Here is a 12317-nt window from a genome sequence, read left to right as displayed (position 1 = left end):
AACCTTTGGTTGCTACTCGAGACCACATCAAGCTTTGTCGAGACCTCCCAGTTGCGAGTCGCAATCAACACGAGTCGAATCCGGTTGCGAGTCGTAACCGCTGCTGCTAAGTCGGAACCGCTAGTTGCGAGTCGTAACCTCTGGTTGCGACTCGTAACCAAAACGTGATGAACCGAGACCTCGGTTGCGAGTCGTAATCTCGGTTGCGAGTCGCAACCACCCTTGTCTCGACTGGGCTACTTTGTTGATTGGGCTTTGACTGTTGAGCTTTCTGTTGACTGGGCTACGTGTTGTTGCTGCTGATTGTATGTTTAGGGCTGATAACCCAACTGTTTGTTGTTACGCATGTTACGTGTTTGCTATATGTGTTGCCGTACGTGTTCGCTATGTGTTTACTTGTACCCGACTTGACCCATATTTGGTAACCATGTTAGGACGTGGTGACCAACATACCTGATCGGGTAAAAATATCTACCGAGCAACCCAAGGTGAGTTCACAACTTATAAGCATGCGTCCCGGTGGTTTGGGACACGAGACTAAAACAACCCCATCCCCTTAAAAAGGGGATACCATTTACATTCCTTCCCTAGTTACTGGGAACAAACTTACTTTTCCTTCCCTTGTATTGGGAAACCTTTTAGTTAATTACTGTTTATACGGAATGCAACCAACGGCACTAAACGCAACTCTATCACTCAAGTCCCTACTACATAATACCGATTAGTCGCCGGGGCCAGGCGAACGGGTTATTAGTTGATAGCGCTATTTAGGTTTTACCAACCTCACACCGTGCCATGGTATGGGATCGGTCGTGAACTAATGTACTCAGGCATCCGTCAATGATGATAGAACATTGACATCGGGGCATCCTGCGGAAACGCAAACGGTTATCTAGTGTTCGGTATTGGAAAAACAGTTTAGTCGCTAACTTTTGGGGTAGCTCCCCATGGCATGTATAAACGGATAAATTAACTGGTGAAACGAGTTTTTGGTAATTAAAACTGGACAACTAGTGAACTCACTCAGCATTATTGTTGACCCCTTACTGCATGCTTTGCAGGTAACCAGTGACGAAGGAGCTTGCTGCTTGGGAACGAGTAGTGTCCGTCCACCCTTGTGTTGGGTGTTACCTTATTTTGAACTATGAACTTTGTTAAACTATTTTACTTCTGCTTCCGCTATCTAAGTTTTAAACTCTGAACTTGTTATTTGCTAATCTCATGGTTAGTGAGTATTACTTTAATATTAACCAATGCTTAGTATAATTGGTGGCTGGATCCTGGTCAGTCACGCCCTCGAAGCGGGTGTTATCCGCAGGTGGAATTTGGGGGTGTGACAAACGTTGTCAAGGAATATGAGGTTAACCGTTGGAAGATCTCCATCCGAGATTGAGGAAATAAATAGTTTTGCTAAGTGGCTTTTGGATATAGGAGAGGGAAATGTTGGTGGTCCTAATGACGGAGAAGCGACAATTGAAGTGCCATCTAATCTTATAATTAATAATACTTCCGATCCCATTTCCAGCCTGATCGAATTTTTTTTTCCTTCGATTCTCGAGAACTTTAGAAGTCCTAATTATTTTAGTGATAGGGCTATACTTGTGCCGAAGAATGAGGTTGTTAACGAGATTAACAATAGGTTGTTAGCGTTGTTTCCCGGTGAAGAAAGAGAGTATCTAAGCTCTGACCGTCTTTGTGCAACTGAAAATGTTAGTTCAATACGAGAAAGATTATACAGACCGGATGTTCTCAATGGTCTTAAAGTTTCAGGCTTACCAAATCACAGGTTAGTGCTAAAAGTTGGTGTGCCAGTCATGTTGTTACGTAACATTGACCAAAAAAATGGTTTGTGTAATGGTACAAGGTTGAAGGTTACAAAGTTGTATAACCGTGTAATAGAGGCTGAAATAATATCTGGAGCTAACATTGGTACTCGAACCTATATTCCCAGAATTAGTTTAGTACCTTCAGACAAGAAGATTCCCTTTTCATTTCAAAGAAGGCAATTTCCGGTTGTTGTTTGCTTTGCCATGACTATCAATAAAAGCCAAGGCCAATCACTTTCTAGAGTTGGTCTGTACCTAAGACAACCGGTTTTCACGCACGGTCAGCTGTATGTCGCGTTATCGAGAGTTAAAACAAGAGACGGTGTTAAATTGCTAATACTGGACCAAGATGGGAAGCCTACAAATAAAACAACTAATGTTGTGTATAAAGAAGTATTCAATGACTTATGATTTTTCATTAATACTTAATATGTATAATTTAAACATGAATATTTACTGAGGTGTTAAATTTTATAATAAACAATTTGAAAATAATAACATTTTTTGGCATTTGTTGTCTTATTACTCCTGTTATTTCCAATACTTTTAACTTCATAAGTTCATATTCATACTCACATGACTTTATTATTTTGAAATCCATTTAAAAAAACCACGCTTACAGTTCCCTGATTCCTATTTTTGCTTCCAAAAATTATCATTGCATCTCTCCAATCTATACATAATCACATCAGTCATTCCAAAATTACGAAGATCGGTGTTTTAATAATATTTATAATGATGAATTTTTGGGATTTTCATACCGTCATTCATCCTTACTCTCTAAATCGGTTATCTATCAACCATCGCCTTCATCATCTTCGCAATTTTCTTCGTCGGTTTTGGCTCCGGTAAGTTTCTTAAAGGTTCGATTTGTAATTTTGTGAAGCTATGATTCTTGATTTAGTAACTGATTTAAAGTTATTTACAGTTAATTTTATAAACCCTAATCTTTTTGCTACTTGATTTTTTAGGTGATAATGTTTATTGTAACTTTGTATTCATTTATTGTAGTTGTTTTAGTCACTATTTTGAACAGATTGATGTCATTATGTTTGGATGTCCATTATTAATACCGAAATCTTCGGCAATTAAGTTTTGTTGATATGCACATCTTTACTGTTATTTTTGTTTAAATTGTTATATTCTGATGATAATGTTTTTTTCTGGGTGATTTTTTGAAAGTTTTTTTTATATTGAAAGACTTAATTGTTGTCTTCTTAAACAATAATTGAACCATAGCATGTATCTTTCTATTTGTCTACACCTGGTGTTATAAAAGTTTTGGTTCATGATGTTTTTTTTACGAATTAGGATAATATATTTGTATACTCTGCATTTGGTTGTTTTGATTGAGTTTTATTACCTGGTTTTGCAACCACTTAAGTCTTTTAACATTTGTCAGTGCATCTGTTAAAAGTATACTTTACGATTACTTGACGTTTTTAACATTCTATTACATCAGTTAATGTTATGTCTATTAGAGTAAAGGAACTTTTACTATACAAAAGAGACTGCAATGCTTTTATAAATTTGCAATTTTACCAATAATGTTAAAGATCCTGCCTTTATATCATTTGTTTGGCTTTTTATTTTAGTTGGCGGTGGATTTATAACCTTATTCTATTTATATTATTGTTCTTTATAAATATCTTTACAGATATGGATCGTGGTTTTTTTGTTTACATCGAGGACAGGAAATTGGAAGAACAGGTTATACGTTTGTTCATAACGTGATATATATTATTATATTGTTAAGTAACAACCTAACTTTTAATAAATGTTTAAGTAGCATTATATCGTCTTTTTATTATTTAATCACTTAAATGATGTTTGCAGCCTTTACCAGCTTGGTATAACAAGTTAAATGAATTAGATGGATATCCCGTTGGTAATGTTTTCTTAATCACTGATGATAAAGCAATATTTGATGTTAAAATCAAGGAGTCTACGGACGGTTATTGTGTGTCAAACGGTTGGTCAACTCTTATAAATGTTCTTGAAGTAGACAATGGAGACTATGTTGTATTTGAACTTATGGATGCACTGACGTTTAGAATAACTCATTTTAAGAGTTATCCACACCCGGATCAAGGTTCAAAGTTCCACATTGTTATGTCAAACCCCGAGAACCAAAATCTGGTATGTTTTAAACAGTTTTTTTTATGTTCAGTAAAGATTTACATTTTGTACTTATTCAATGTTTTTTAATCAACTGCAGTGGGTACCGAGAGACTTCATGCAAGAGCATTTCAACGGTGATAATCTGTTTGACAATTTTGTTATTGTTTTTGACAAAAACCACACGTGGACCGTTAGTATGAGAAGACTCTGGGATATCAACCATTTCTTTGTTGATTTTACTCAAGTTTCCAATGATCTATGTTTAATAACTGGCGATCTTATTGTTTTTGAGTTGGTTGATGATTATGTCTTTAAGATTAAACTGTTCCGTACTAATGGTCTTCAGTCGCTTAGTCCCGACCTTGCCGTACCAGTGGTGGAATCCATTAAGAAGGAGGTGCAAAATTTTGTTTTAGACCGAGGTTTTTATATTGTTATTGCGGACTCCTTAAAAACCGAACAGGTAATGGTTATTTAATGAATTGGTATTTTTTAATATGTCCAGCCTATTAGCATGAACTAATGTAATCCCTGTTTTTAATTTACAGTCTCTTCCTTTATGGTATAATAAGTTTGACAACTTGAAGGGGTATCCGATTGGTCCTGTACTTATCACAAATGAAGATGGCAATGAGTGGACTGTTTCTGTTAAATCTACTTCCAATGGGTATTGTTTCTCGAATGGTTGGTCTGCTATGGTTCGTGATGTTGGTCTAGAGGATAAAGATGTTATTGTTTTCCATGTGGTTGATACTCAGAAGCTAAAGTTCACTCATTTTAAGGCTGATGGTCTTTCCTGTGTTAAGAACAAGTTTTATGTAAAGATGTTATTTCCCGAGAACGCTAACTTGGTAATTTATACTTTTACTACTTATGATGAAGAACCAACTGACCTTTTTATTGACGATTGCATTTATTATTTATTTAGTGGTTGCCGAAAGAGTTTATGAACAGGTACTTCAAAGCGGACACATTGGACGATAACTTTTCAATTCGTTTTGGTAGTACATACACGTGGAGTGTTAAAGTGAATAGGCTCTGGGGATCCGACTACTTCATTCATGATTTCTCACAAATCACCAAAGATCTTCATCTCATATCAGGTGATGTGATCTTTTTTGAGTTGGTTGCGAGACGCATTTTCAACACTCTGCTTTTCCGTCCTAATGGAATACAGTCTGTTTTTCCTGAGTTTGCGAATAGTGTTGGTGTTGAAGAAGAGGAAGACACGGAACAAATGGATGTTAGTGAAGATTGCATATTAGACGAGGGAAATCAAGACATGGAAGATGACATTGTAGACGTTGATCATGTGCCAGTCTTTATTGCTGATCCTGTCCTGGAACCAGCCTTGGTTGACGTTCCACCGATTCCTGCCGTTGTTCATGAAGCCAACGTATACGAACTAAGATGGTGTCTATCTTTTCGTTTTGTAAGTTTTTCATAGTTGAAATGATTTATTTTAATATTATGTAACTCTTTCAGGGTTATTATTTTTGTTTAAATTTCTTTATTTTTCCTTACTTTAATGCAGCGGATCCCAAAGGACTTTGCAGCAAATGTAGATTTCTCGGTCCTTGATGACATGGTCGTTCAAACTGAAGACGGTTTTTCAATGACACTCGGGATCCAGCAGGAAACGACACGTGGGATACCTCGGTATGCTTTTAGAGGATGGCGGAACTTTATGCTGCAGGCTGGGTTGGAAAATGGAGCTGAGTTTCTGCTGCGATATTTTAGGGATCAAAACACGTTGCGAATTCTTAATCCGGACCACTAAGCTATGTATTTTTTGAAAGGTGTCGTTAGAAGTAAACATATAATATCGTTACCAACGCTATCCTGTGTGTGGTAACAGTTTTGGAACAATTATTACTACATATGTTTTGTTTAGCAATGTTTAATGTGAAACGCACATTTTGTTGATGTACTTTTGGGACGTGCTAAAGTGTCTCAAAATATTAGGCTTAACAAAGCACACTTTAAGGCTTCTACGTTTAAATTATTTTATGTGTTTAATTTTTTTTAAGCCACCCGCGAAGCTCGCGGGGTCTTAGGCTAGTATAATAATAATAATAATAATAATAATAATAATAATAATAATAATAATAATAATAATAATAATAATAATAATAATAATCTATATCTATACTTACTATATAATAAAAGAAAACCATTTATGGACACTTGTCATCATATTAGACTATGTCTTATGGATAATTATTATTTTAGTTTAATTTCTTCTAATTAATTATAAATAACCCTCTTACTAAATATTATTTAGTTTAATATCTTATGGGTTATTATTATTTAATTTAATCTCTTTTAATTAATTACTACAGATAACTCTCCTATTAAATATTATTTTGTTTAATCTCTACTTAACTATAGATAATTATTATTTAATTAACCATTTAATGTTCATAAATCTTCGTATTCAGAATTAACTCTGGAACATAATTATCTTTTAGAATAGTGGTATTATATTTATCCATCATCTACCATTATTTTAATAAAATTAGTAAATGCCTATTAATCAAGATTGTAATATTATAAGATAAAGATCATAAGATTTGTAATACTATGAGATAAAGATCATGAGGTAAATTTTTAATATTAATTTATTATATTTATTTAATTAATATAAAATATGTAGAAGAGAGATAGGAAAATAAAAAAAATTAGATGTCTCTAACAGATCAAGTGACACACATTGATTTTCCATATAATACACATGTTTTTAAAGATATAATTTTTTTATTATTTGTTATATAAAATTACATTTATTCAACCAGTACAATACATATGGTTCTTATAGATATAACTTATAAATATTTAATATAAAAAAACATATTTATTCAACCCGTGTAATAAATGAGGTTTTTAAATATATATTATTTTATTATGTAGTTTTTAAAATTCATTTATTTAACCCGTGTAATACACGGAGTTATAAACTAGTAATAATATAGTTACAAATAGAGATAGAGACAAAGAAAAGATATGAACACAGATACAGGTAATATAAAAAATTTAACATGTATATTATATATTATAGAAATTGAAAATTTGTATTTAAATTAAAATTAATATAAGTATAAGGAATTCTAATAGTGACACGTATTATAATACCGATAATATAATAACTAGAAGTTAATCATACATTTAAAAATAAAAATAAAAATATAAATATAAATAGTATATAGTGTTCAATAGAGATGTAAATAGTATATAGTGTTCCTTTAAAAAAAAAAAGAAAGAAAAATAGTAATGTTACCATTATACTCTTTCTTCTTTTTCTTCTCATATTAAATTTAATGAAGTTTCCCCTTGTATGATATGTTCTCTAAGTTTTTAATTTATCATGTATAAATAAAATAATAATATAATAATAATAATTATTATTATTATTATAACAATAATAATAATAATAATAATAATAATAATATAGATACAAATAGAGATAGAGACAAAGAAAAGATATGAACACTGATACAGGTAATATAAAAAATTTAAACATGTATATTATATATTATAGAAATTGAAAATTTGTATTTAAATTAAAATTAATATAAGTATAAAGTTCTAATAGTGACACGTATTATAATATCGACAATATAATAACTAGAAGTTAATCTTACATTTAAAAATATAAATATAAATAGTATATAGTGTTCAATAGAGATGTAAATAGTATATAGTGTTCCTTTCAAAAAAAACAGAAAGAAAAATAGTGTATAGTGTTCGTTTGTAGTACAGTTATAATACGTATCAAGTTAGTAACATGACATTTTCATTTTGTAACAAACAACCAACCATTAGACGTATGAATTTAATTTGAGTTATATAGTCTCTTACACATAGTTGTATTTTTTGAATTCTTTCAAAACCAAACTTTATCTATCTAAATTTGATCACAAACGTCATTAAACTTGGTAATAAAACAATATTAGTTGCATAAATATAGAAATTTAATAGCCACAAAACTGGACCGATTGCTATCGAATCGAGGTGGATCAATCCAGCTCGATTCGAGCTGTCTTCACGGTCTTGACCAGTTTTGCTCATCATAACAAAGCTAAGCCATCGAATGCACGCGGGCGCCACAAACGTGATCAATGAGCGAGTCTAACATCGTCGACGATGACCCCCCTTCCTTCATCGCACCATACGCACTTTCCCCGACCTCCTTCACCCTCTTCCGCACCCTTTTCCCACCTTCTCCCTCCATCAACTCCACCACCATCTTCGCCACTTCCTCCGCCCCAACCACGCCACGCGCCACCCTACCCCTCGGCCACAACCGCAGCCCCATCCCGATCTCCTCCACCACTATCCTCGCATTCAAATGCTGCTCCGCCATCAACGGCATTGCCAATACTGCCACACCCGCACACATACTCTCCAACATCGAGTTCCACCCACAATGACTCAAAAACCCGCACACGATCTCATGCTTCAAGATCTCCATCTGATCCACCCATTCAGCCACCACTATACCCCGCCCCTTTACCCGCTCTTTAAACCCCGGTCCGATGAACTGCAACTGCTTCGGTTTCACCACCCACATGAAGCTTTTGTCCGATTGTTCCAACCCGATGGCGACCTCACGTAACTGCTCTTTAGACGCCTCCGCCTGAGTCCCAAATGACGCGTATAACACCGGCTCGTTCGCTATTAGCTTCTTGTCGAGCCATTGGATCCATGTTGGCTTCTCAACCTGTTTTGGTGCAAGTCAGTAGCATCCATGGTCAGAAAATTTGTGAATTAACAAAATTTACAAATTTTTATAATATAATGAATGACCAAAATTTAAAAACTCTTAATAGAAGTTGAATAACGATGTTAAAAGGCTCGAGCCTTGCTCGAATTCGGCTTGTTTGTAAACGAGCCAGAGCCAAGGTAAGCTTGCTCGTTGACTCGTTTGAAACCGAATCGTTTGTAAATAGGTTTGTTTCCTATTTATAAATAAACCCAAATTTATATTTAAAAATTCTAGCCCTAAATTATAACTTAAGTTATAATGTATGCAAATTATAAATCATGTAATTTATACATTTTGTATTATGGCCATTTTTTAAATATTGTTTTCATGTTTTTAAATATTATATATATATTGCTTACGAAAAAAGATAAATAGTAACTTTATTTTTATAATAATATATAGTTTTTTATTATTTTGTATTTAATATATTATACTAGTTTATTATTCTATTTACTTTTAATAAAATATTTTTAACTTTTTTCCTTTTTTAAAACCATATAATATTTTCTTTACCATTTTTTATTATTTTTTTCCTTTTTTAGAACATTAACTTTTTTCCCTTTTTAAAACCATGTAATATTTCCTTTATCATTTTTTTATTAATTTTTCCCCTTTTTTTAGAACATTAACTTTTTTTTCCCTTTTTTAAAACCTTATAATATTTCCTTTACCGTTTTTTAATATTTTTTCCTTTTTTAAACATATTTAATTTATCAATTAATTTGATACTTCTTTAACAATTTACGTTTATAACTTTTTTTTTCTAAAAACTTAAATACGTGGTTGTGCTTGATTTTTCTCTCGACATTCCGTCATAAATTTTGTTAAAAATGAAGTTGTACTCAGAATAAAGTATTTATTTGTTATCAAAAAAGAGTACGATGTAAACTAAATCGTTCTAAAGGTTTGGCTTTCTAAATAACGTTTTTATTTTTAAATCACGTTTGTTTTACATTATCATTTGTTCGGTTTCGCCGCAACGTGCGAAGTAAAAAAAAAAAAAAAAAAACTAGTATTACATTATGGATAAGAATGACCAACTTTTAGAAATACTCGTGGAGCTACCGAGTTAGACAAAATTTAAGATAAACGAGTCGAGCCTCAATATTGACTTGGTGAGTTAGTGTGAAAAATATTCTTTGTAATAATTTTTATACTTAATACTGCTTGCATTTTTTTTTTTTTTGTAATAATTATTTTTTGTTTTGACATATATCAATATAGCTTGCATTATCTGCATTTTACCTAATTTTTTTTCGTTTTATATATATGTAAAAGTTACAAAAATTTAAAAAATTCACTAGGTGGTGTGAAAGATATTATTTGTAATAATTTTTATAGTTAAGACAGCTTGCATTATTTGCATTTTACATGTGAAAGATATTATTTGTAATAATTCTTTAGTTAATACAGCTTGCATTATTTGCATTTTACATAATTATTTTTTTGTTTTTATATAGATCGATATATGTAAAAGTTACAAAAATTTAAAAATTCACTAGGTGTACATATTCGAGACACAAACTAGCTCGAGCTTTTTATGAACGTGATATTATTTTTGTAATAGGTTTTTTAGGCGATTTTCTTTAACATCGCCTCAAAAAGATTTTCTAATTGCAATAAGTTGTGTATTAGTGTCATATTCAGCATTTCACATTTCAGCTCGTTAAGATAAATAAATCCAGCCAGTTCAGCTCAACTTTTTAAGCGAGCTGAGCCCGAGCAGAGCATAGCATGGCTTCGCTCAACTCAATCTCAATTTGATACGAAAGATTATTTAAAATGATGGATACCGTGATCGGAGCTCCTCCAGACATCGGTACCGCCGCAGGCACTTTGGCAACACAAAATGGACCAACCAGCCAAGCTTTAGGCCCATAGTTCCGGTTCCAGTACTCATTAAACTCGTGCTCGAGCTCGTAAAAGCTATTAACCACCATCCCATGACTCCTAGCCATAGCCTTCTGCTGGCTAATTAAAAACTCAAGAGCCGGACCTTTGGGGTGCGGCTCATTAAACGGCGGATCAAAGTCGTCCGCCGTTAACTTAAACCTACCAAACCCTGGTATCGGAAACACCTTGTTTCCGGTACCAGCATGTGGCTTAAACTGTGCCACAATATTGCACATAGTCATGGAAAAAATATTAGTCCCATAGAATATTAACCGGGGGATTCCGAGTTTATCCGCGGAATCTTGTGTCCATATTAAGAACCCATCGGATATTATGCATGTAACCGAAGGGAGGGTTCGAACCACTTGTTCGAACCCTGGTTGAAGTTGTTTTGTGGCTTCTATGAACTTGACAAAGGATGACATGCATGGGAGGTTATCGGTGATTTCGACACCGGGAGGGACTCCGGGGATGTTTTCGGCGAAAGGGAGGTCGATGACGGAGATAGAGTTGTTTTTTAAGGTGGATTTGACGGAGGAGTAGTTGGCGGGGGTGGTGATGACGGTGACGGTGATGCCGCGGTCGGAGAGGATGCGGGAGAGGTAGAGGAGAGGGGTGGTGTGGCCGTGTGCCATGAACGGAAATATAACGAAATGTGGTGGTGGGGATATTGTCATTTTGAGTTAAGGTGGTGGATAGTGGTGGATGTGGGATATAGAGTACTTATAGAAGGTGTAGGGGGGGTGTTTTTGCAATTTATAAAAGTTGTGATTAATAAATGGGAAGTTAAGAAACCACGTGCTTGGCATGTGAGTTGTGTCGTTTGTTAGAGTCGGCAGAATAAAATTGGAACCAAAGAACATATTGAATGAGCCGGTTTCATGGTTTTATAATTTTACGTTTGGTTTTAGAGTATGGGGTGTGGGACGTGGGTTGGGGAGTAAAGGGGATTAAACGCTGGCTCATCATTCTGGCTTAGCGTTGGGTTTGGTGTTGCCTGTTTTGCGTGAAGATTGTACCTGGCATGGGGCGGGGGAGTTAGGTGATATGGCGGGCTGTGGTTGGCTGGTTCAAAGTAGCCATTGGGTGTAGCTGTTGGTGGTAGCCACCATGGTTGCAAAAGTCGCTAGGCGCTCCCTAGTCGGTAGACTGGGGAGTTGAGAGTACTCGGTCTAGGCGGAGAGTACTCGGACATGTAAAATTACAAAGAAATTACTTTTTGGAGATTAAATATATGTCAAATAACATAAATTTACTAATATTTATAACAAAATACGTGAAAATGATATTCATTATTTAATATGACAGGCATAGAAATTATGTTTTATTATTATTTAAGTCAAACTAGGCCCGACTTGACCTACTAGATCCAATTCTGACCGAGGTTGACCGCGTTTGACCGACTCCGAGTAATTAGGCGGAGTCGAAGAAAGTCGCCTCGGCAGCCTACCTTGTAGCGACTACTCGGAGAGTACTCGGCCTTGGAAACCTTGTTTTACAACCATGGTAGCCACTATGCCAAACCAAATTTAAAAAAAAAATTACATTTTATACCTATAAATACCCAACCCTAAACCATATTCTCCCAATCTTGTTCACCCACACCCACACCAAAAAAGAAAAGAAAAAAACCTGAAGGTAAACATGGTGCATTGGACCGAAGAGGAAGAAATCACACTTGTTACATCGTTCGTCGATGCCCAACGTACTCT

The 12317-nt window shown here is 34.4% G+C and overlaps 1 protein-coding gene across 1 annotated transcript; it reads right to left on the bottom strand.

Moving 5' to 3' along the window:
- Positions 1-7873: 7873 nt before the first annotated feature.
- On the bottom strand, positions 7874-11318 carry LOC110935987 (UDP-glycosyltransferase 90A1). The gene is made up of 2 exons (XM_022178343.2): positions 10506-11318; positions 7874-8667 (listed from the first exon to the last, which is right to left on the bottom strand). Exons 1-2 carry the CDS (start codon positions 11280-11282, stop codon positions 8026-8028), a joined length of 1419 nt encoding a protein of 472 aa, XP_022034035.1. The 5' UTR covers positions 11283-11318; the 3' UTR covers positions 7874-8025.
- Positions 11319-12317: the final 999 nt, after the last annotated feature.

The sequence above is a fragment of the Helianthus annuus genome, chromosome 4 (assembly GCF_002127325.2).
Source record: "Helianthus annuus cultivar XRQ/B chromosome 4, HanXRQr2.0-SUNRISE, whole genome shotgun sequence".
NCBI classification, from domain to species: Eukaryota; Viridiplantae; Streptophyta; class Magnoliopsida; order Asterales; family Asteraceae; genus Helianthus; species Helianthus annuus.
Note: the sequence above shows the minus strand (reverse complement) of the source record. Positions and strands in the feature narration are given on the sequence as shown.